Here is a 21,410-nt window from a genome sequence, read left to right as displayed (position 1 = left end):
GGAGGAGCGCTCTGATTGGCTCAGAATATTCGTGATATTTTATCGAAATATCGCAACATGCGAATGCGATATTTACTGCGCAATTTCGACAAATGCTGTAGGAGCACTCTGATTGGCTCAGAATATTCGTGATATTTTACAATACAAAATAATTGCGAATATTCGGCAAATGCGGAAGGAGCACTCTGATTGGCTCAGAATATTCTTGATATTTTACAATACAAAATAATTGCGAATATTCGGCAAATGCGGAAGGAGCACTCTGATTGGCTCAGAATATTCGTGATATTTTACAATAGAAAATAAAAAGTGTTTTGCATTGGTGGTGATTCTTTACTCTATCCATCTGTCACAGCCGTTTGTCAATCAAACACCTTGAAGATTGAACACGTTCATGCTGCATGCTTTGGACTTTTTTTCACTTCACATATCAAAGACATTTTTATGAAAGATTATTTTTCTATTATTGGGACTATATTTCTTTATATATTTGTTTCACTGTGTATTTCACAAGTTATTTGCGCTTGCTTATTTTATAATTTGCCCACATGTCTTGTCACTAGACATATTTTTTATTCTTGTAGAGCGACTCCATTTTCTGTCTTGTATTAAATTATGTTGTATAACATTTTTGAGTTGCTGCTGTATTCTCCCCTTTTTTTAAGGTATGCGCAATTTTTTCCTTCTTACAAAAAAAAATAATATCAAACATACAAATATTCATAACAGAAACATACACAAAGATCCCCTTTTGCATCAGAGACAATCAGAGTTCTCCTACCACAGTTATCGAAAATTCGCAATAATTTTCGCATTCGCAATAGCGAAAAATCGCAATTTTTTTTTTTTCAATTTGGCAACATAAAAGGATCGCCTCAGCTTAGCTACTCGGCCCAGGGTCTCTAATCATACCAGCAATGCTTTTAGACGTCGATAGGATGTGATCTGTATTAAAAATCAAATTGAAAAAATGCGAATATTCGGAATTGCGAATATTCACCGTGAAATTCGAAAATATAGCGCGATTTCTCGAATATGCTATATTCGAGTCGAATATTCGCAATGCGAATATTCGTGAGCAACACTACTAGTTATATAAAGATCTATATAGACGAATCAGGACCTCCTTCCTCCTGCTGGTGACCCCTCTAGTGATATAAAGATCTATATAGAGGAATTGGGACCTTCTTCCTCCTGCTGGTGATCCCTCTAGTGATATAAAGATCTATATAGAGGAATCGGGACCTCCTTCCTCCCTCTGGTGGCCCCTCTAGTGATCAATATAGAGGAATCGGGATTGTCTTGGGAAAATTGGGACTGTTGGCAACTATGCCTTCCTCCTGCTGGTGACCCCTCTAGTGATATAAAGATCTATATAGAGGAATCAGGACCTCCTTCCTCCTGCTGGTGACCCCTCTAGTGATATAAAGATCTATATAGAGGGATCAGGACCTCCTTCCTCCTGCTGGTGGCCCCTCTAGTGATATAAAGATCTATATAGAGGAATCGGGACCTCCTTCCTCCCTCTGGTGGCCCCTCTAGTGATATAAAGATCTATATAGAGGAATCGGGATTGTCCCGGGAAAATCTGGACTGTTGGCAACTATGCCTTCCTCCTGCTGGTGACCCCTCTAGTGATATAAAGATCCATATAGAGGAATCAGGACCTCCTTCTTCCTGGTGGTGATGATCCCTCTAGTGACATAAAGATCTATACAGAGGAATTGGAACCTCCTTCCTCCTGATGGTGACCCCTCTAGTGATATAGTGATCAATATAGAGGAATCGGGATTGTCCCGGGAAATTTGGGACTGTTGGCAACTATGCCTTCCTCCTTCTGTGATATAGTGATATAAAGATCGATATAGAGGAATCAGGACCTCCTTCCTCCTACAATCATTGTAGTTCTAGTCGTGGACTTCCAGTGATTCTGTGTTGGGTTGAGTCACGGGCAACACATGGGCCTGGGGGGGGGGGGATCAGACAATGCCTCATACGAGGTGCTTGTTGTGAATATTATAAACTTGTATGTACAGGACTCAAATGCTCAACAAATCTGTCATCCAGAACAATACAGCTGATGTTGTGCCAGGTAGATTTCTACATTGTACACGCCGTGCATGCTCAGACCTCTGAATGGAGAACTCAGACGATCGTCACTTCCATGTGGAATGTTTGTCTGCTCACACTGAGGGATATTTCTCAGAATACGGAATCATTCATCTCATTCAATTACTGGAGCTTCTTATGTGACATTCGCTTCCAAAACCCTCAGGACCCATCTAAATCACCTTCTACTTTAACCACTTCAAGACCGCCATACGTATATATATGTTGAGGCTTTGAAGTGGTTTTCCCGGGGGTTATGGCTGAAGCTATCAACCATAATCCCATTTTTTTTTCTCTTTCTCATAATCGTTCTGAGTGGCTAATTAGCCTCTGGATCGCTTTTAGATGCAGCGTAAGGGGTCGTCGTCATCCCCCCATCCTCCTGTCATTCGCCAGTGTTTCTCTAGCCTACCGTTCTTACCTGCCTCAGGTGGCAGAGCTTGTGCTCAGGTTGGAGAGCCTGGCATGATGTCTGCTACCCCTTCTTCCTCCATGGCCAACAACTGCCATGTTTGTAGGAGGAGCTTGGGCTCAGGTTGGGCAGCTGAGCATGATCCCGGCAATCCCTTCTTCCTCCATGGCCAACAACTGCCCATGTTTGTAGGAGAAGCTTGGGCTCAAGTTGGGCAGCCGAGCATGATCCCGGCTACCCCTTCTTCCTCCATGGTCATCAACTGCCATGGAGGAAGAACCGCCGCCAAATGATGCCCAACCGCCGCAAAATGTTTCTAGGTGGCCCTAGATTAGAGGGTTTTGGGTGCAGGCAGGGCTGCCAAAAGGGGGGTGCAGATACTACTCCTGTACCGGGCCCTGGCCCCATTGAGTCATGAGGGAACCAGTAGGGGTAACATCCACAGCTCAGTTTTGGGACTTCTGCTTGCCGGAGTTGGGGCTCAAGCTGGCTCCTCCTTCAATAGCTACCATGCGGGACGCTGGAGCTCAGGTGGCAGAGCATGTGCTCAGGTTGGAGAGCTGGGCATGATCTCTGCTACCCTTTCTTCCTCCATGGCCAACAACTGCCATGTTTGTAGGAGGAGCTTGGGCTCAGGTTGGGCAGCCGAACATTATCTCGGGTACCACTTTATCCTCCATGGCCAACAACTGCCATGTTTGTAGGAGAAGCTTGGGCTCAGGTTGGGCAGCCGAGCATGATCCCGGCTACCCCTTCTTCCTCCATGGCCACCAACTGCCAGGTTTGTAGGAGAAGCTTGGGCTCAGGTTGGGCAGCCAAGCATAATCCCAGCTACCCCTTCTTCCTCCATGGCCATCAACTGCCATGGAGGAAGAACCGCCTCCAAATGATGCCCAACCGCCACCAAATGTTTCTAGGTGGCCCAAGATTAGAGGGTTTTGGGTGCAGGCAGGGGTGCCAAAAGGGGGGGGGGTGCAGGGGGATTTTGGGACTTCTGCTTGCCGGAGTTGGGGCTCAAGCTGGTTCCTCCTTCAATAGCTACCATGCGGGACGCTGGAGCTCAGGTGGCAGAGCATGTGCTCAGGTTGGAGAGCCGGGCATGATGTCTGCTACCCTTTCTTCCTCCATGGCCAACAACTGCCATGTTTGTAGGAGGAGCTTGGGCTCAGGTTGGGCAGCCGAACATTATCCCGGCTACCACTTCATCCTCCATGGCCACCAACTGCCATGTTTGTAGGAGGATCTATTGTAGTGATGCCCAACCACCGTCAAATGTTTCTAGGCGGCCCTAGATTAGAGGGTTTTGGGTGCAGGCAGGGCTGCCAAAGGGGGGGGTGCAGATACTACTCCTGTACCGGGCCCTGGCCCCATTGAGTCATGAGGGAACCAGTAGGGGCAACATCCACAGCCCAGGTAAACTCAATATAGGGTTTATTTATGAAACATTCGTTGGACGAATGTCACAAGCGTTTGCCCAGTCTGCACCAATCCTCACCGTAGTTTTTCCAATAAGGTTAATTTCCTATAATCGTCATCTCCATCTAGTGGCTAAAATGCGGAAATTTGTTTTTGAACTGCCTCAATCAGGAACAATACTGCATTCTGGTCACTAGATGGAGCTGACGATCATAGGAAATAATCCTATTAGAGAAACTATGGGGAAAATTCGGGCAGACTGGCAAATGCTTGTGACATTCATCCAATGAATGTTTAATAAATAGGCCTCTGTGTGTTCTTGATTTGCTCCTGGCCTGCCACTTTCATTCATTGGATGTGCCCCTGGCCTGCTCCTTTCATTCAATGGATTTGTCCCTGGCCTGTCCCTTTCATTCATTGCATTTGCCCTTGGCCTGTCCCATTTATTCATTGGATTTGCCCTTGGTCTGTCCCATTTATTCATTGGATTTGTCCCTGGCACGCCCCTTTCATTCATTGGATTTTTTCCTGGCCTGTGCCTGTCATTCATTGGATTTGTCGCTGGCCTGCCCCTTTCATTCATGGGATTTTCCCCCGGCCTGCCCCTTTCATTCATTGGATTTGTCGCTGGCCTGCCCCTTTCATTCATGGGATTTTCCCCCGGCCTGCCCCTTTCATTCATTGGATTTTCAACTGGCTCGCCCCTTTCATTCATTGGATTTGCCCTTGACCTGCCCCTTTCATTCATGGGATTTGCCCTTGACCTGCCCCTTTCATTCATTGGATTTGCTTTTGGCCAGCCCCTTTCATTCATTGGATTTGCCCCTGGCCCGACTCTTTTATTCATTGGATTTCCCCTGGCATGCTCCTTTCATTCATTGGATTTGTCCCTGGCCTGCCCCTTTCATTCATTGGATATTCCCCCCGGCCTACCCCTTTCATGTATTAAATTTGCCCCTTGCCTGCCCCTTTTGTTCACTGGATTTTCCCCTGGCCTGCCTCTTTTCATTCATTGGATTTGCCCCTGGCCTGTCCCTTTCGTTCATTTGATTTGCCCCTGGCCTGCCCCTTTCATTCACTGGATCTGTCCCTGGCCCTCCCCTTTCATTCATTGTATTTGTCCCTGGCCTGCTCTTTTCATTCATGGGATTTCCCCTGGCCTGCTCCTTTCATTCATTAAATTTGTCCCTGGTCTGCCCCTTTCATTTATTGGATTTGCTCCTGGCCTGCTTCCTTCATTCATTGAATTTGTCCCTGGTCTGCCCCTTTAATTCATTGGATTTGTCCCTGGCCTGCTCCTTTCATTCATGGGATTTCCCCTGGTCTGCCCCTTTCATTAATTGGATTTGCTTCTGTCCTACTTCATTCATTCATTGAATTTGTCCCTGGTCAGCCCCATTCATTCATTGGATTTGCCCCTGGCCTGCTTCTTTCACTTATTGGATTTGCCCCTGGCCAACTCTTTCATTCATTAGATTTGCACCTGGCCTGCTCCTTTTTTTCATTGGATATGCCCTTGGCCAGCCCCATCCTTTCTTTAATTGGATTTGCTTCTGGCCTTCCCCATTCATTCATTGGATTTGTCTTTGGCCCGCCCCTTTCATTCTTTGGATTTGCCATTGACCTGCCCCTTTCATTCATGGGATTTCCCCGGCCTGTCTCTTTAATTAATTGGATTCACCTCTGGCCTGCCCCTTTCATTCATTGGATTTGCTCCTGGCCTGCTCCTTTCATTCATTGGATTTGTCCCTGGCCCGCCCCTTTTCATTCATTGGATTTGTCCCTGGCCCATCCCTTTCATTCATTGGATTTGTCCCTGGCCCATCCCTTTCATTCATTGGATTTGCCCCTGGCCCGCCCCTTTCAATTCATTGGATTTGCCCCTGGCCCGACTCTTTTATTCATTGGATTTGCCCCCGACCTGCCCATTTTATCCATTGGCTTTGCCACTGGCCTGCTCCTTTCATTCATTGGATTTGCCCCTGGCCCTCCCCTTTCATTATTTGGATCTGACCCTGGCCTGCCCCTTTCATTCATTAGATTTGTCCCTGGCACACCCCTTTCCCTCATTGGATTTGCCCCTGGCCCGCCCCTTTCATTCATTGGATTTTGTTTCTTTCATTCATGGAGGCTCAGCAGTCTTCATGCAAATTAAACCTGCCTAGGCCCACCCACTCCTCAAAACCGACACCCACCCATCAAGGCATTTTGATATTTGCATAACTCCTCCCACTGCCGGCATCAGGACTGAGGACTGCTGTGACGTTTTCAGGAAGCTACGTACGGCCCCTCCCACCAGCCATAGAGAAGCACAGAGACCCAGTGATGACATCACTGGATCTAAAATAAGATATGTAATGAAAATGAGAAATGTTGATGGGGGGGGGGGGGGCAGAGCTAAACGTCACATTTTAACGTGCGTTACCCCAACATAATGTGTATGTGCGTTAAATCTGAGCGACACAATAAAAAATTAGAGATGATTTTTTTATTTTTATGCATGAGACATGAGGGGCCCCCAGGGGCCCCCAGTCCCCAGCCTGCCTCAGATCCCTGCATCTCGTTCCTGACAGATCTGATCGATTCGGTGATGGATTTTATACGCCGATTTCAGTATCACGCCGGGACCGGAGCTGCCTCAATGGGCTGGGGGAGGGCAAGGTGGCCCTTTAAGCGTCACCCCCGGAGGGCCCGGAGGTGGGCACCTCCGGAGAGCAGAGCTCAGGACACACACAGATTCCCCCCCCCCCAGGAAGAGCGGGGGGAGGGGGCTCATTAAAAAGCCCTCAATTTATAATAATTACACTAATTGGCGCAGTGTAAACATGTCGCGTCCCATTTCCTGAGTGCGGCTCAGTCCCCCCCCCCCCCCCCCCATCCTCCCATCCCCCCCCTCCGCCGACATCAGCAGACAGCTTTAAACAAACTCAGCTAATTACCCCTCCGGCCTTAAATAAACTCCAGATGGGGGGCTCATCCCCTCCCCCTCCCTCCCCTTCTTCCAGGGACTGTCATCCCTATCAGGTCTAGGACGGTCATCAATAACGAATCAATGTCTTATCTGAGGTGATCGATCGCTAACAGAGGTGACAGTTCCCATGACGGGGGGGGGGGGGATGGGTTCGCAGGACCGGAGCCCACCAGAGGCAGAACCAACCTTCCACCCATCGCCTGACACCCCCCGGTGACACTACGGAACCATCACCGAGCGCAACATTGTATCAACTCGTGAACAACGCAAAGAGCTTGATTGGTTGTGCCTAGCAATGGGTGGAGCCCGTACCTCCCAACCGTCCCGGATATGGAGGGACTGTCCCGGATCTGGAGCAATGTCCCGATGTCCCTCATTCCTCCTCATTTGTCCCTCATTCCTCCTCATGTGTCCCTCATTCCTCCTCATTTGTCCCTCATTCCTCCTCATGTGTCCCTCATTCCTTCTCATGTGTCCCTCATTCCTCCTCATTTGTCCCTCATTCCTCCTCATGTGTCCCTCATTCCTCCTCGTGTGTCCCTCATTCCTCCTCATTTGTCCCTCATTCCTCATTTGTCCCTCATTCCTCCTCATTTGTCCCTCATTCCTCCTCATGTGTCCCTCATTCCTCCTCATTTGTCCCTCATTCCTCCTCATGTGTCCCTCATTCCTCCTCATGTGTCCCTCATTCCTCCTCATGTGTCCCTCATTCCTCCTCATGTGTCCCTCATTCCTCCTCATTTGTCCCTCATTCCTCCTCATTTGTCCCTCATACCTCCTCATTTGTCCCTCATTCCTCCTCATGTGTCCCTCATTCCTCCTCATTTGTCCCTCATTCCTCCTCATTTGTCCCTCATTCCTCCTCATTTGTCCCTCATACCTCCTCATTTGTCCCTCATTCCTCCTCATGTGTCCCTCATTCCTCCTCATTTGTCCCTCATTCCTCCTCATTTGTCCCTCATACCTCCACATTTGTCCCTCATTCCTCCTCATTTGTCCCTCATTCCTCCTCATTTGTCCCTCATACCTCCTCATTTGTCCCTCATTCCTCCTCATGTGTCCCTCATTCCTCCTCATGTGTCCCTCATTCCTCCTCATTTGTCCCTCATTCCTCCTCATTTGTCCCTCATTCCTCCTCATGTGTCCCTCATTCCTCCTCATGTGTCCCTCATTCCTCCTCATGTGTCCCTCATTCCTCCTCATGTGTCCCTCATTCCTCCTCATGTGTCCCTCATTCCTCCTCATTTGTCCCTCATTCCTCCTCATTTGTCCCTCATTCCTCCTCATGTGTCCCTCATTCCTCCTCATTTGTCCCTCATTCCTCCTCATTTGTCCCTCATTCCTCCTCATTTGTCCCTCATTCCTCCTCATGTGTCCCTCATTCCTCCTCATGTGTCCCTCATTCCTCCTCATTTGTCCCTCATTCCTCCTCATGTGTCCCTCATTCCTCCTCATGTGTCCCTCATTCCTCCTCATGTGTCCCTCATTCCTCCTCATTTGTCCCTCATTCCTCCTCATGTGTCCCTCATTCCTCCTCATGTGTCCCTCATTCCTCCTCATGTGTCCCTCATTCCTCCTCATCTGTCCCTCATTCCTCCTCATTTGTCCCTCATTCCTCCTCATTTGTCCCTCAATCCTCCTCATGTGTCCCTCATTCCTCCTCATTTGTCCCTCATTCCTCCTCATGTGTCCCTCATTCCTCCTCATTTGTCCCTCAATCCTCCTCATTTGTCCCTCATTCCTCCTCATTTGTCCCTCATTCCTCCTCATGTGTCCCTCATTCCTCCTCATTTGTCCCTCAATCCTCCTCATTTGGATCTCTATAGTTGTATATAAAATACACTTTTTATCTATCAAAAAGTGTTTTCCAGCCCTAAACCCTTCATCTGATTTCTAAATTCCAGAAGCCAATATAAAGGAATAGTAGTGGTAAAAAAAGCATTTGTCGGTTCAACTAATCTTGTTTTTTTTGTACAATTCTCCTTTAAGGGGGCATGGTAAGGGCCTATGCCTGCATACTGTTGCTGATAGGTGTCCCTCATTCCCATCTCAGAAAAGTTGGGAGATGAGGTGAAGCCATATCTACAAGCAACACCTAAGTTCCCGGGTCTGTACACCTACCGTGCCCATCATGAGGAGTTCCCACCATCCCTGTGCTAAGTTCTTGGGTCTGTGCCAATTATGAGTTCCCGGGACTGTACACCTTTTATGCCCATTATGAAGGGTTCCCACCATCCCTGTGCCGAGTTCTCGGGACTGTACACCTTGTATGCCCATTATGAGGGGTTCCCACCATCCCTGTGTTGAGTCCCCCGGTCTGTAGACCTGCCGTGCCCATCATGAGGGGTTCACACCATCCCTGTACTGAGTTATTGGGTCTGTGCCCATTATGAGGGGTTCCCACCATCCCTGTGCTGAGTTCCCGGGACTGTACACCTTTTATGCCCATTATGAGGGGTTCCCACCATCCCTGTGCTGAGTTCCCGGGTCTCTAGACCTGCTGTGCCCATCATGAGGGGTTCCCACCATCCCTGTGCTGAGTTCTTGGGACTGTGCCCATTATGAGGGGTTCCCACTATCCCTGTGCTGAGTTCCCGGGTCTGTACACCTGCTGTGCCCATTATGAGGGGTTCCCACCATCCCTGTGCTGAGTTCTTGGGTCTGTGCCCATTATGAGGGGTTCCCACCATCCCTGTGCTGAGTTCTTGGGTCTGTGCCCATTATGAGGGGTTCACACCATCCCTGTGCTGAGTTCCCGGGTCTGTACACCTGCTGTGCCCATTATGAGGGGTTCCCGCCATCCCTGTGCTGAGTTCCCGGGTCTGTACACCCGCTGTGCCCATTATGAGAGGTTCCCGCCATCCCTGTGCTGAGTTCCCGGGTCTGTACACCTGCTGTGCCCATTATAAGGGGTTCCCACCATCCCTGTACTGAGTTCCTGGGTCTGTACCCCTGCTGTGCCCATTATGAGGGGTTCCCACCATCCCTATGCTGAGTTCTTGGGTCTGTACACCCGCTGTGCCCATTATGAGAGGTTCCCGCCATCCCTGTGCTGAGTTCTTGGGTCTGTACACCCGCTGTGCCCATTATGAGGGGTTCCCACCATCCCTGTACTGAGTTCCTGGGTCTGTACCCCTGCTGTGCCCATTATGAGGGGTTCCCACCATCCCTGTGCTGAGTTCTTGGGTCTGTGCCCATTATGAGGGGTTCCCACCATCCCTGTGCTGAGTTCTTGGGTCTGTGCCCATTATGAGGGGTTCACACCATCCCTGTGCTGAGTTCTTGGGTCTGTACACCCGCTGTGCCCATTATGAGGGGTTCCCGCCATCCCTGTGCTGAGTTCTTGGGTCTGTACACCCGCTGTGCCCATTATGAGGGGTTCCCACCATCCCTGTGCTGAGTTCCCAGGTCTGTACACCTGCTGTGCCCATTATGAGGGGTTCCCACCATCCCTGTTCTGAGTTCCCGGGACTGTACACCTTTTATGCCCATTATGAGGGGTTCCCACCATCCCTGTGCTGAGTTCCCGGGTCTGTACAACTGCTGTGCCCATTATGAGGGGTTCCCACCATCCCTGTACTGAGTTCTTGGGTCTGTGCCCATCATGAGGGGTTCCCATCATCCCTGTACTGAGTTCTTGGGTCTGTGCCCATCATGAGGGGTTCTCACCATCCCTGTGTTGAGTTCCCCGGTCTGTCCACCTGCCGTGCCCAGTATGAGGGGTTCACACCATCCCTGTGCCAAGTTCCTAGGTCTATACATCTGCTGTGTCCATCATAAGGGGTGCATAGAGCAAGTGGAGATCTTCCATGGAAGCTCCTGAGATCCCACAGCTCTTCATTCATGAACTTTCTTCTCCTCACCTCTTGGCCCCCCCTTGTGTGATCAGTGACCCCGGTGCGGCCCCCGATGAGCACTTTGAGCAGAGTGACAGTTTGGAGAGTCAGCTCCACCATCAGTCAATGATTATCCAGCTCTGTCCATCCATCAGGCCAAGAATCCAGGCTGGACAGTGACTGGTGGGCGGCCAGAGGAAGAGTCAGCAGATAATGGGGTCGGGAGGGTCGGGGGGGTGGTGGACATCCATTGATTGAAGAGGAAGACAATGGTTCCTCAGGCACACATACAGAAAAATGTGTGTACAATACGGGGGCCACACCCGGCCTTTATCTCTACATAATGACCCCCCCACCTCATCACACTCAGCATTGTACTGAGATTAAACCATTTCCTGAGCAGAGCTGGACAACGGAGGGGCCGCCCACGTCACCACCACCACCACCCCCCAGGACAGAAGAGAATGTGGTCATCAAATCCCAATAACAGGACAATACAACTCATTCACTTCTCTAAAATGCTTAAAGTCCTTTATGTATATATTTTTATTTTCATCAAATTTACTTTTAGATTTCTAAAAAAATAAAAAAAATAAAATTATATATTTTTTTTTGTTTTTAGTCCAATTCATCATATTTTTTTTTTTAGAAATCTAAAAGTAAAATTTGATGAAAGTCTAAAAATATACATAAAGGACGTTAACCCATTTTAGAGAAGTGAATACGCTTTTGTTTTTGGTTTTATATTTAATTTTTTTTTTTTACTTTAAATGTTATGATGAATTGGACTTAAAATAATAATAAAAAATATAACATTTAAAGTAAAAAAAAATATTAAAATATAAAAAAATAAACATAAAAGCCCCTCCCCCCACCAAAAAAAAAAAAAAAAAAAACATATTCACTTCTCTAAAATGAGTTAACGACCTTTATGTATTTTTTTTTTATTTCATCAAATTTACTTTTAGATTTCTAAAAAAAAAAAAAAAATGATATTTATTTTTTGTTTTTAGTCCAATTCATCATATTTATTTGTTTAGAAATCTAAAAGTAAATTTGCTGAAAGTCTAAAAATATACATAAAGGACGTTAACCCATTTTAGAGAAGTGAGTACGGTATTTTTATGTTTATTTTTTTATATTTGAATATTTTTTTTTATTTTAAATGTTATGATGAATTGGACTTAAAATAATAATAAAAAATATAACATTTAAAGTAAAAAAAATATTAAAATATAAAAAAATAAACATAACCCCCCCCCCCCCCCACCAAAAAACAAACAAAAACATATTCACTTCTCTAAAACGAGTTAACGACCTTTATGTATATATTTTTAATTCCATCAAATTTACTTTTAGATTTCCCCAAAAAAAAAAAAAAAAAAATTATATTTATTTTTTGTTTTTAGTCCAATTCATCATATTTATTTGTTTAGAAATCTAAAAGTAAATTTCATGAAAGTCTAAAAATATACATAAAGGACGTTAACCCATTTTAGAGAAGTGAGTACGTTTTTTTTTTGTTTTTTTTTTTTATATTTTAATATTTTTTTGTACTTTAAATGTTATATATATTTTTTTTAAGTTCAATTCATCATAACATTTAAAGTATAAAAAAAAATGTAAATATAATTTTTTTTTCTTATACTGCATACAGGTCCTCTTTTATAGCGGCCATGCCTGATATTTTGTAAGAAAATTGCCAAATTATTTTTTTATTGAACCATTTTTTATGATGACTTAAGCATAAAATGCAAAAATAAATATTAGAAATACACATATATTATATATATATAAATGTCCGTATTCTGTGAAGGTTTTGTGTAATACTTCAATATTTGCATTGTTTTTTGTTCGGTTAAAAGTTTTTAATAAACTTTATTCTGATTTAAAAAAGAAAAAAAGAAAAAATGTCCACCGATTTCCAATACCTGACCGATTGATTACACAAAAATAATTGATCAAGTAAAATAAAATAAATAAATAAAAAAGACTTAAAATTTTAATTTGCTGTCTTTCGTTTTTCTTATTCGTTATTGTTATTTGAAGCATTCTATTGTATGTCGTTTTTCTTGCTCTAAGGTATTTTTATGAATAGTTATATTGATTTGGATAATAAAAAATTATATATTTTGAATCTTTTTTTTTTTTTTTTATCATTTATTATTTTGGTGCATATGATCTAATTTATTTTTATTTATTTTTTACATTTTTTTTTTCAGCCCTGATAAAGAAGAAAATGGTTCCAGCATTTTTTTAATTCTGCTGAATATAATATTATGTTAAAACCTTTGCCGAGTATGTGGCGCTCTCACTAATGCTAAAATAGTTGGGCTTTGCTCCGGACCTCCCCTACTCCCCCGGGAGGCTTTTGATACACATGGGCAGCCTCAGTGCCCCGGGACAATATCATCCAATGCCCAGGGCAAAGATGCCAAATTGAACCCCCAACCCCCCCCCCCCCCCTTCATTATGTGCAAGCTTATGAGGAGGGTGGAGAGAGCACAGCCCGCACCTCCTCCCTGCTCTCTCCTTGCTGCTTCCAGCACTACAACTGTCAGCCTTATAGTAGAAGGAACTTGGGGAGCCTACCATCACTACAATACACGCTGTGCCCAGGGCACCGGTCCCTTCTGCCCACCCCTTGTCCCAGCCCTGGGCAGCCTTACCAAACTGCTCAGCTTGATTAATTCAAGAAAAGGTGGATGTGAGGCGCAGGAAGCCATTATTTTATCAGTCAGGGAGTGTTGGTTAAACTTGATGACCGAAACATTAATTTTTTTGCTTCCTCCTGTCTCGGGGACAACCACACCCCGCTAAATGTATGGGTGCCACGGGGACAGGAAGTGAGTGCTAATCTCATGGAGTCACTTATCAGGACAATACTGCATTATGGCCACTAGGTGGAGCCAATGTTCATAGAAAACAGGCACACGACAGCTGTGCAAATCCTAAGACATTGGAGCAATAAGTTTTCTTTTATAAATAGACCTCTAAGTGTGAAGAAGGAGGATCACCATTACAGCCAGGCAACTGGCATTTTTAGAAGCTCAGCAGCTTCTGCCTTTTTGTTTCTCTTATGAAATGTTTCCTTGTGTTGAGCCTCTCCAGTTCACCCACAACTCACAGTCTTCTTAATGCTGATAGTCTGGGAACACCATTTGTCTAGACATGTGGCTTTGCTCTCCTGGGTTTCCCAGCTCCACCCACTATGCTATCCAATGTCAGCCAAACACATGGTGATAACCCCCTTTAGTAGTTTGTGTTTCTGCCCCTCCCACAATGGTGAGATTTCCCTTCAGTATCTTGTGTCTCTGCCCCTCCCACAATGATGAGATATCTCTGCAGTAGTCTGTGCCTCAGCCCCTCCCACAATGGTGAAATTTCCCTTCAGTAGTTTGCGTCTCTGCCCCTCCCACAATGATGAGATCTCCCTGCAGTAGTTTGTGTCTCTGCCCCTCCCACAATGGTGAGATTTTCCCATAGTAGTTTGTGTCTCTGCCCCTCCCACAGTGGTGAGATTTTCCCGTAGTAGTTTGTGTCTCTGCCCCTCCCACAATGATGAGATTTCTCTGCAGTACTTTGTGTCTCTGCCCCTCCCACAATGGTGAGATATCTCTGCAGTAGTCTGTGCCTCTGCCCCTCCCACAATGGTAAAATTTCCCTTGAGTAGTTTGTGTCTCTGCCCCTCCCACAGTGGTGAGATTTTCCCGTAGTAGTTTGTGTCTCTGCCCCTCCCACAATGATGAGATTTCCCTGCAGAAGTTTGTGTCTCTGCCCCTCCCACAATGGTGAAATTTTCCCACCAGTAGTTTGTGTCTCTGCTCCTTCCACAATGACATTTCCCTGTGGTAGTTTGTGTCTCTGGCCCTCCCACTATGGTGAGAACTCCCTGCAGTAGTTTGTGTCTCTGCCCCTCCCACAATGGTGACATTTTCCCACCAGTAGTTTGTGTCTCTGCCCCTCCCACAATGGTAAGATTTCCCTGCAGTAGTTTATGTCCTCGCCCCTCCCACTATGATGAGATTTCCCTGCAGAAGTTTGTGTCTCTGCCCCTCCCACAATGGTGAAATTTCCCTTCAGTAGTTTGTGTCTCTGCCCCTCCCACAATGATGAGATTTCCTGCAGTAGTTTGTGTCTCTGCCCCTCCCACAATGGTGACATTTTCCCACCAGTAGTTTGTGTCTCTGCCCCTCCCACAATGGTAAGATTTCCCTGCAGTAGTTTATGTCCTCGCCCCTCCCACTATGATGAGATTTCCCTGCAGAAGTTTGTGTCTCTGCCCCTCCCACAATGGTGAAATTTCCCTTCAGTAGTTTGTGTCTCTGCCCCTCCCACAATGATGAGAGTTCCCTGCAGTAGTTTGTGTCTCTGCCCCTCCCACAATGGTGAGATTTCTCTGCAGTAGTTTGTGTTTCTGCTCCTCCCACAATGAGATATCTCTGCAGTAGTCTGTGCCTCAGCCCCTCCCACAATGGTGAAATTTCCCTTCAGTAGTTTGTGTCTCTGCCCCTCCCACAGTGGTGAGATTTTCCCGTAGTAGTTTGTGTCTCTGCCCCTCCCACAGTGGTGAGATTTTCCCGTAGTAGTTTGTGTCTCTGCTCCTCCCACAATGATGAGATCTCCCTGCAGTAGTTTGTGTCTCTGCCCCTCCCACAATGGTGAGATTTTCCCGTAGTAGTTTGTGTCTCTGCCCCTCCCACAATGATGAGATTTCTCTGCAGTAGTTTGTGTCTCTGCCCCTCCCACAATGATGAGAGTTCCCTGCAGTAGTTTGTGTCTCTGCCCCTCCCACAGAGGTGAGATTTTCCCGTAGTAGTTTGTGTCTCTGCCCCTCCCACAATGATGAGATTTTCCCGTAGTAGTTTGTGTCTCTGCCCCTCCCACAGTGGTGAGATTTTCCCGTAGTAGTTTGTGTCTCTGCCCCTCCCACAATGATGAGATTTCTCTGCAGTACTTTGTGTCTCTGCCCCTCCCACAATGGTAAAATTTCCCTTGAGTAGTTTGTGTCTCTGCCCCTCCCACAGTGGTGAGATTTTCCCGTAGTAGTTTGTGTCTCTGCCCCTCCCACAATGATGAGATTTCCCTGCAGAAGTTTGTGTCTCTGCCCCTCCCACAATGGTGAAATTTTCCCACCAGTAGTTTGTGTCTCTGCCCCTCCCACAATGACATTTCCCTGCGGTAGTTTGTGTCTCTGGCCCTCCCACTATGGTGAGAACTCCCTGCAGTAGTTTGTGTCTCTGCCCCTCCCACAATGGTGACATTTTCCCACCAGTAGTTTGTGTCTCTGCCCCTCCCACAATGGTAAGATTTCCCTGCAGTAGTTTATGTCCTCGCCCCTCCCACTATGATGAGATTTCCCTGCAGAAGTTTGTGTCTCTGCCCCTCCCACAATGGTGAGGTTTTCCTGCAGTAGTTTGTGTCTCTGCCCCTCCCACAATGGTGAGATTTCCCTGCGGTAGTTTGTGTCTCTGCCCCTCCCACAATGGGGAGATTTCCCTTCAGTAGTTTGTGTCTCTGCCCCTCCCACAATGGTGAGATCTCCTGCAGTAGTTTGTGTCTCTGCCCCTCCCACAATGGTGAGATTTCCCTGCGGTAGTTTGTGTCTCTGCCCCTCCCACAATGGGGAGATTTCCCTGCGGTAGTTTGTGTCTCTGCCCCTCCCACAATGGGGAGATTTCCCTTCAGTAGTTTGTGTCTCTGCCCCTCCCACAATGATGAGATTTCCCTTCAGTAGTTTGTGTCTCTGCCCCTCCCACAATGGTGAGGTTTTCCTGCAGTAGTTTGTGTCTCTGCCCCTCCCACAATGGTGAGATTTCCCTGCGGTAGTTTGTGTCTCTGCCCCTCCCACAGTGGTGAGATTTCCCTGCAGTAGTTTGTGTCTCTGCCCCTCCCACAATGATGAGATCTCCTGCAGTAGTTTGTGTCTCTGCCCCTCCCACAATGGTGAGGTTTTCCTGCAGTATTTTGTGTCTCTGCCCCTCCCACAATGGTGAGATTTCCCTGCAGTAGTTTGTGTCTCTGCCCCTCCCACAATGGTGAGGTTTTCCTGCAGTAGTTTGTGTCTCTGCCCCTGGTGGGTGGACATGGCCTTCAAGAGCACCTAAACCAGGCAACCTCATGTCCATGGCCCCTGCAAAATTATTAGGGGGTACCCAATGTCCTGGATGACATGTGAAGAGCCCCCCCGGAAAGAACTGAGTATTTCATCACTTTTATTATCAAATAATTTAATATAAAAAGTAAGGAACAGAATGAAATCTTCACAAATGCATATATATATAAATATATACACGTACTGTACAATCGTAAGTAACCGCGGTCTTCACAGTGCTATATATAGAAACCACGTGTACGTTCCAGACACACTCAGGGCGGAGAGGCGGTTACGTTGGTCGGCGTACACAGCAGTAACGCACGTACGATAATTCTGTTCCCTGTTCACCGTGTATAAGGCCTTGTACAATACGGCCACACACTTTATATTGCATCGGCGACATCACGGAGGATACCACTGGGCATCAAAAGTCATTATCAGGGCTTCCTCTTGACGTCAGGACTTGTGGTCCAAGACCAAAGACTTTGGTAAGCTGTAGGCCAACGGTAACAGTCCAGCAGCCTCTGTAAGCCAAAGATTGTCAATCATCTGGTCAGCTGCAGGCCAATGGTAACAGTCCAGTGGTCCCTTTAGATCAACGATGGTCAATCATTTGGTTGACCAGGCCAATGGTAACAGTCCACTGGTCTCTGTAGGCCAACGATGGTCAATCATTTGGTTAACCAGGCCAATGGTAACTATACAGTGGTCTCTGTAGGCCAACGATGGTCAATCATTTGGTTAACCAGGCCAATGGTAACTATCCAGTGGTCTCTGTAGGCCAACGACGGTCAAGTATTTGGTTGACCAGGCCAATAGTAACGCACTTTGCTCCTTGTAGGCTGAAGGTGGCAACAAAATGGTTAACTGTGGCCCAGGGTCAGGGTTTCTTAGAGGATGGCCTGACTCTGCAGTCGGAAAGGGTTATATTAACTGGTAGAGTATACGGTTCAATGACCATTAGTTGTCTTTAATGGCCACTTGTGGTTCAAAAAACGGAGAGGATGCCAACTTCCATTGCAGTCTCTTGGGTAGTCCTTGGCATGAGCTTGCAGTATAACGGCTGAAGGCACTGGGTTGCAATTTCATAGTCAAGTGTAGAGCAAAATTGTAATCCAAAAGCCTTTGGAGGCACATTGCAGTCTGTCCATCCTTTGAAGGCACTGGGCAACTGTCTGGAATGGCCTCTGAAAGAAATGGGTGATGGTCCAACTGCCTTATGGAGGCAACGGGTAACAGTCAAATAGTCCTTTAAAGGCAGTGGAGAACTGTCCTTGGAGGTACTGGGTAACAGTCCAACTGTCCTTGGAGGCACTGGGTAACAGTCCAACTGTCCACGGAGGCACTGGGTAAAAAGTCCAACTGTCCTTGGAGGCACTGGGTAACAGTCCAACTGTCCTTTATAGGCACTGGGAAACTGTCCAGCTGGCCTTTGAAGGCACTGGGAACCTGTCCAACAGTTCCTGGAGGCACTGGTTTGCAGTCCAACAGTCTTTTGAAAACCATTAGTAACACGGTGCAGAAACTGGCGGAAGCTTCTCCGGTGGAATGATTTGTTGTAGACTAGATAGAATTTTCTTCTGATGGCCAGCAAGGGTGATGCCCATCCGAAGGAGATCCCTGAAAGGGAAAAAAGAGGATTACTCAATATGCATGCCATTTATGAGCCCAAATAACAATTTCTCTGTCCCTAATCAACCCCAGCCTGCCTTCCATACCAAGCTTTCTCTTCTACTGACCCCTATGTCCTGTTTGAATAACTATACCCCCCCCCCCCCCCATTTTTACATCCTCTACTACCTTGTCATTGCATATTACTTGAAGTATAGTTAGACATTATGAACATATCAAAGACAGACGTTCTGTACTCTCCAATATGGCAAGAAAGTAGCTATTTTATAGCCTTTGACCTTGTCACAGGGTCCCCGATGCACTCTGCACTTCAGTATCCTGTTGGAGGAGTCACTCTTAGGGAATGCCCAAAAACCAGCCCACTGAGGTTGAGTGCTTATGGTAACTGTTGCTTACGAGGGCATGTTCACGTTATAGGAGAGTAACATAAGGTGCCCTTTGTAGACTGCAGTTCACATGGGCACTCATCCTTCACAGTTCAAGTTGGTTGGCTCTCAGGGCCTTTTAGGACTACATTCTGTGAGTGTAGGGGCGAGCCTATGGGTGGGCTTAGACACATTTGGGGACATTGTGTGGTGGCCAATGTGGGGACATTGTGGTTGGCCAATTTTAGGTTTGATGTGCATCCAGGCAAGAGCAACTGCAGATGAGGTTTTCCCATTGATTAGAAGCGGGTAGGCCGGATGACCCAGTCTGCAGCTTCAGAATCTGACTTAAGGTTATTGGGGTAACAGACAGTTTGTATTTCAGACACTGATAAAACATTTCCTTGCTTGGATGACATACTCTGTGGTGATCTGCCGCACTCGGCTGAAGGTGGTGAATCCGGCGCTCCTGAATCCCTCTTCGTAACGGCCCATCTTGATGGCGTGCAACCACTCTCCCACTGTGGCAAAGGAGGAGTAGTGGGGTGTGCGCTGGTCCAGGAGGGGCTGCTGCGATGACCTGCCAGGGGCAAGGGAGGGGGGGAGGGGGAGAGAAGATCCATGGTGGTCAGAAATGCTGCAGAAACACAACTGACCCCCCCAAAGTCCAAGGACAATGTCTCTGCCCTGCACAACATCCCTGGATGCACCACAGTCATTGCTTTATTTTAAGTAAAATTTTGATCGTCAATTTTATACCACCAATTTATTAAATTCAGCCTTTGTGTTACAAATCAGTTGGTGAAGTTAACTGGACACACCAATCAAAATCTTACTGCCTATGGCCAAAAATGTGTGAGTTTGTGAAAATTGATGTAAAGAGGATGCAGGCAGCACAGGAAACTATGGAGGCTCAAGGGTTAAGCCCATCCATCAAATACGTCTCATATGTATAAAATATATAACAGCAATGAACATCTAGACACTTGAAATCTGTAGATTAACGGTTCCCCGTGCTGAGATATAATGAATCTAGGGTCTACTTAAGAACTAGGGTCTACTTAAGAACTAGGGTCTACTTAAGAACTAGGATCTACTTAAGAACAAGGCTCTACTTAAGAACAAGGCTCTACTTAAGAACAAGTCTCTACTTAAGAAATAGGGTCTACTTAAGAACTAGGGTCTACTTAAGAACTAGGGTCTACTTAAGAACTAGGATCTACTTAAGAACAAGGCTCTACTTAAGAACAAGGCTCTACTTAAGAACAAGGCTCTACTTAAGAACAAGTCTCTACTTAAGAAATAGGGTCTACTTAAGAACTAGGGTCTACTTAAGAACTAGGGTTTACTTAAGAACTAGGGTCTACTTAATAACTGGGATCTATTTAAAAACTAGGGTCTACTTAAGAACTAGGGTCCACTTTAGAACTAGGGTCCACTTAAGAACTAGGGTCCACTTAAGAACTAGGGTCCACTTAAGAACTAGAGTCCACTTAAGAACTACGGTCTACTTAATAGGGTCCACTTAAGAACTAGGGTCCACTTAAGAACTAGGGTCCACTTAAGAACTAGGGTCCACTTAAGAACTAGGGTCCACTTAAGAACCAGGGTCATGCAGCTGGACATGCTCTTAGTTCTGTGACTGCATGGAATCACTGATGGCTGCTGGTCCACATTTAATGATTTGAAACCAAATCAGTATGACTGGCAGCCCAGAATGGTGGATCCTATGAGGGGTTCTAATAAACAAACCCTGCTGATTCCAGCATCGAGAGGCACATTGGCGGCTGAGACCAACGGGTTGCAGCTGTCACAGTGCAATTTGGTGAGCGGTAAAACATTTTTTTTTAACAATTGATTTGCAATTAAAATATCAAATAAATACTATTAGTGGTGGTCACGGGACTACACGGCCAACCCTTGTCTCCCAAAGAAGAGGGCTGAGGGTGGAGATTGCAGGGGATGTTCCCGGACTGTAGGTGGAGAAATGCAGGAGTCATTGTCACCCAACATCAACAGCCCTAGAAGATCATGCATTCTCAGGCCATAGGCAGGGATGTGCAGGAGCCACTGTTACTGAAACTTGATGTGGCAGGGCAGCGGACGTCGACAGTCCTAGAGGACCTTGGGGGGCATGACAGCTGAGGTCAATAGACCTAGAAGATCATGCATTCTCAGGCTGTAGGCAGGGACGTGCAGGAGCCACTGTCACTGGAGTGGGGCATAACAGCTGAAATCAATGGCCCTAGAGGACGTTGGGGGCATGACAGCTGATGTTCATGGACCTAGCTGTTGTATTGGACAGTAGACAGGGACAAGCAGGAGCCACTGGCACTCAACCATTGGCTTGGAAACAGCCATAGAGGACCTTGTATTCTTGAGCTGTAAGCAGGGATGTGCAGGAACCACTATCATTGAAACTGAAGGGTACATGGCAGCTGACATCAACAGTCCTAGAGGACATTGGGGGCATGACAGCTGATGTCAATGGGCCTAAGATACTTTCTGTTTCTGGACTGTAGGCGGGGACATGCAGGAGCCACGGTCTCTCAACCATGGGTATGGCAGCGAA

The 21,410-nt window shown here is 46.6% G+C and overlaps 1 protein-coding gene across 2 annotated transcripts in view; it reads right to left on the bottom strand.

Annotated features, from left to right (window-relative positions):
• Positions 1-16,942: 16,942 nt before the first annotated feature.
• The window catches only part of EPHB4 (EPH receptor B4), a 79,297-nt gene continuing 74,829 nt past the window's right edge, over positions 16,943-21,410 (bottom strand). The window contains exons 15-16 of one of the 2 annotated variants that reach the window (XM_040347050.1): positions 19,260-19,418; positions 16,943-18,461 (exon numbers count right to left, since the gene is read on the bottom strand). In XM_040347050.1, the coding sequence (XP_040202984.1) occupies positions 18,347-18,461; positions 19,260-19,418 (274 nt within the window). In that variant the 3' untranslated portion in view covers positions 16,943-18,346. The remainder of the gene's footprint in view (positions 18,462-19,259; positions 19,419-21,410) is intronic. The other variant, XM_040347051.1, reaches the window with a different exon arrangement.

Source organism: Rana temporaria, chromosome 3 (assembly GCF_905171775.1).
Source record: "Rana temporaria chromosome 3, aRanTem1.1, whole genome shotgun sequence".
In the NCBI taxonomy this organism is placed as follows: domain Eukaryota; kingdom Metazoa; phylum Chordata; class Amphibia; order Anura; family Ranidae; genus Rana; species Rana temporaria.
Note: the sequence above shows the minus strand (reverse complement) of the source record. Positions and strands in the feature narration are given on the sequence as shown.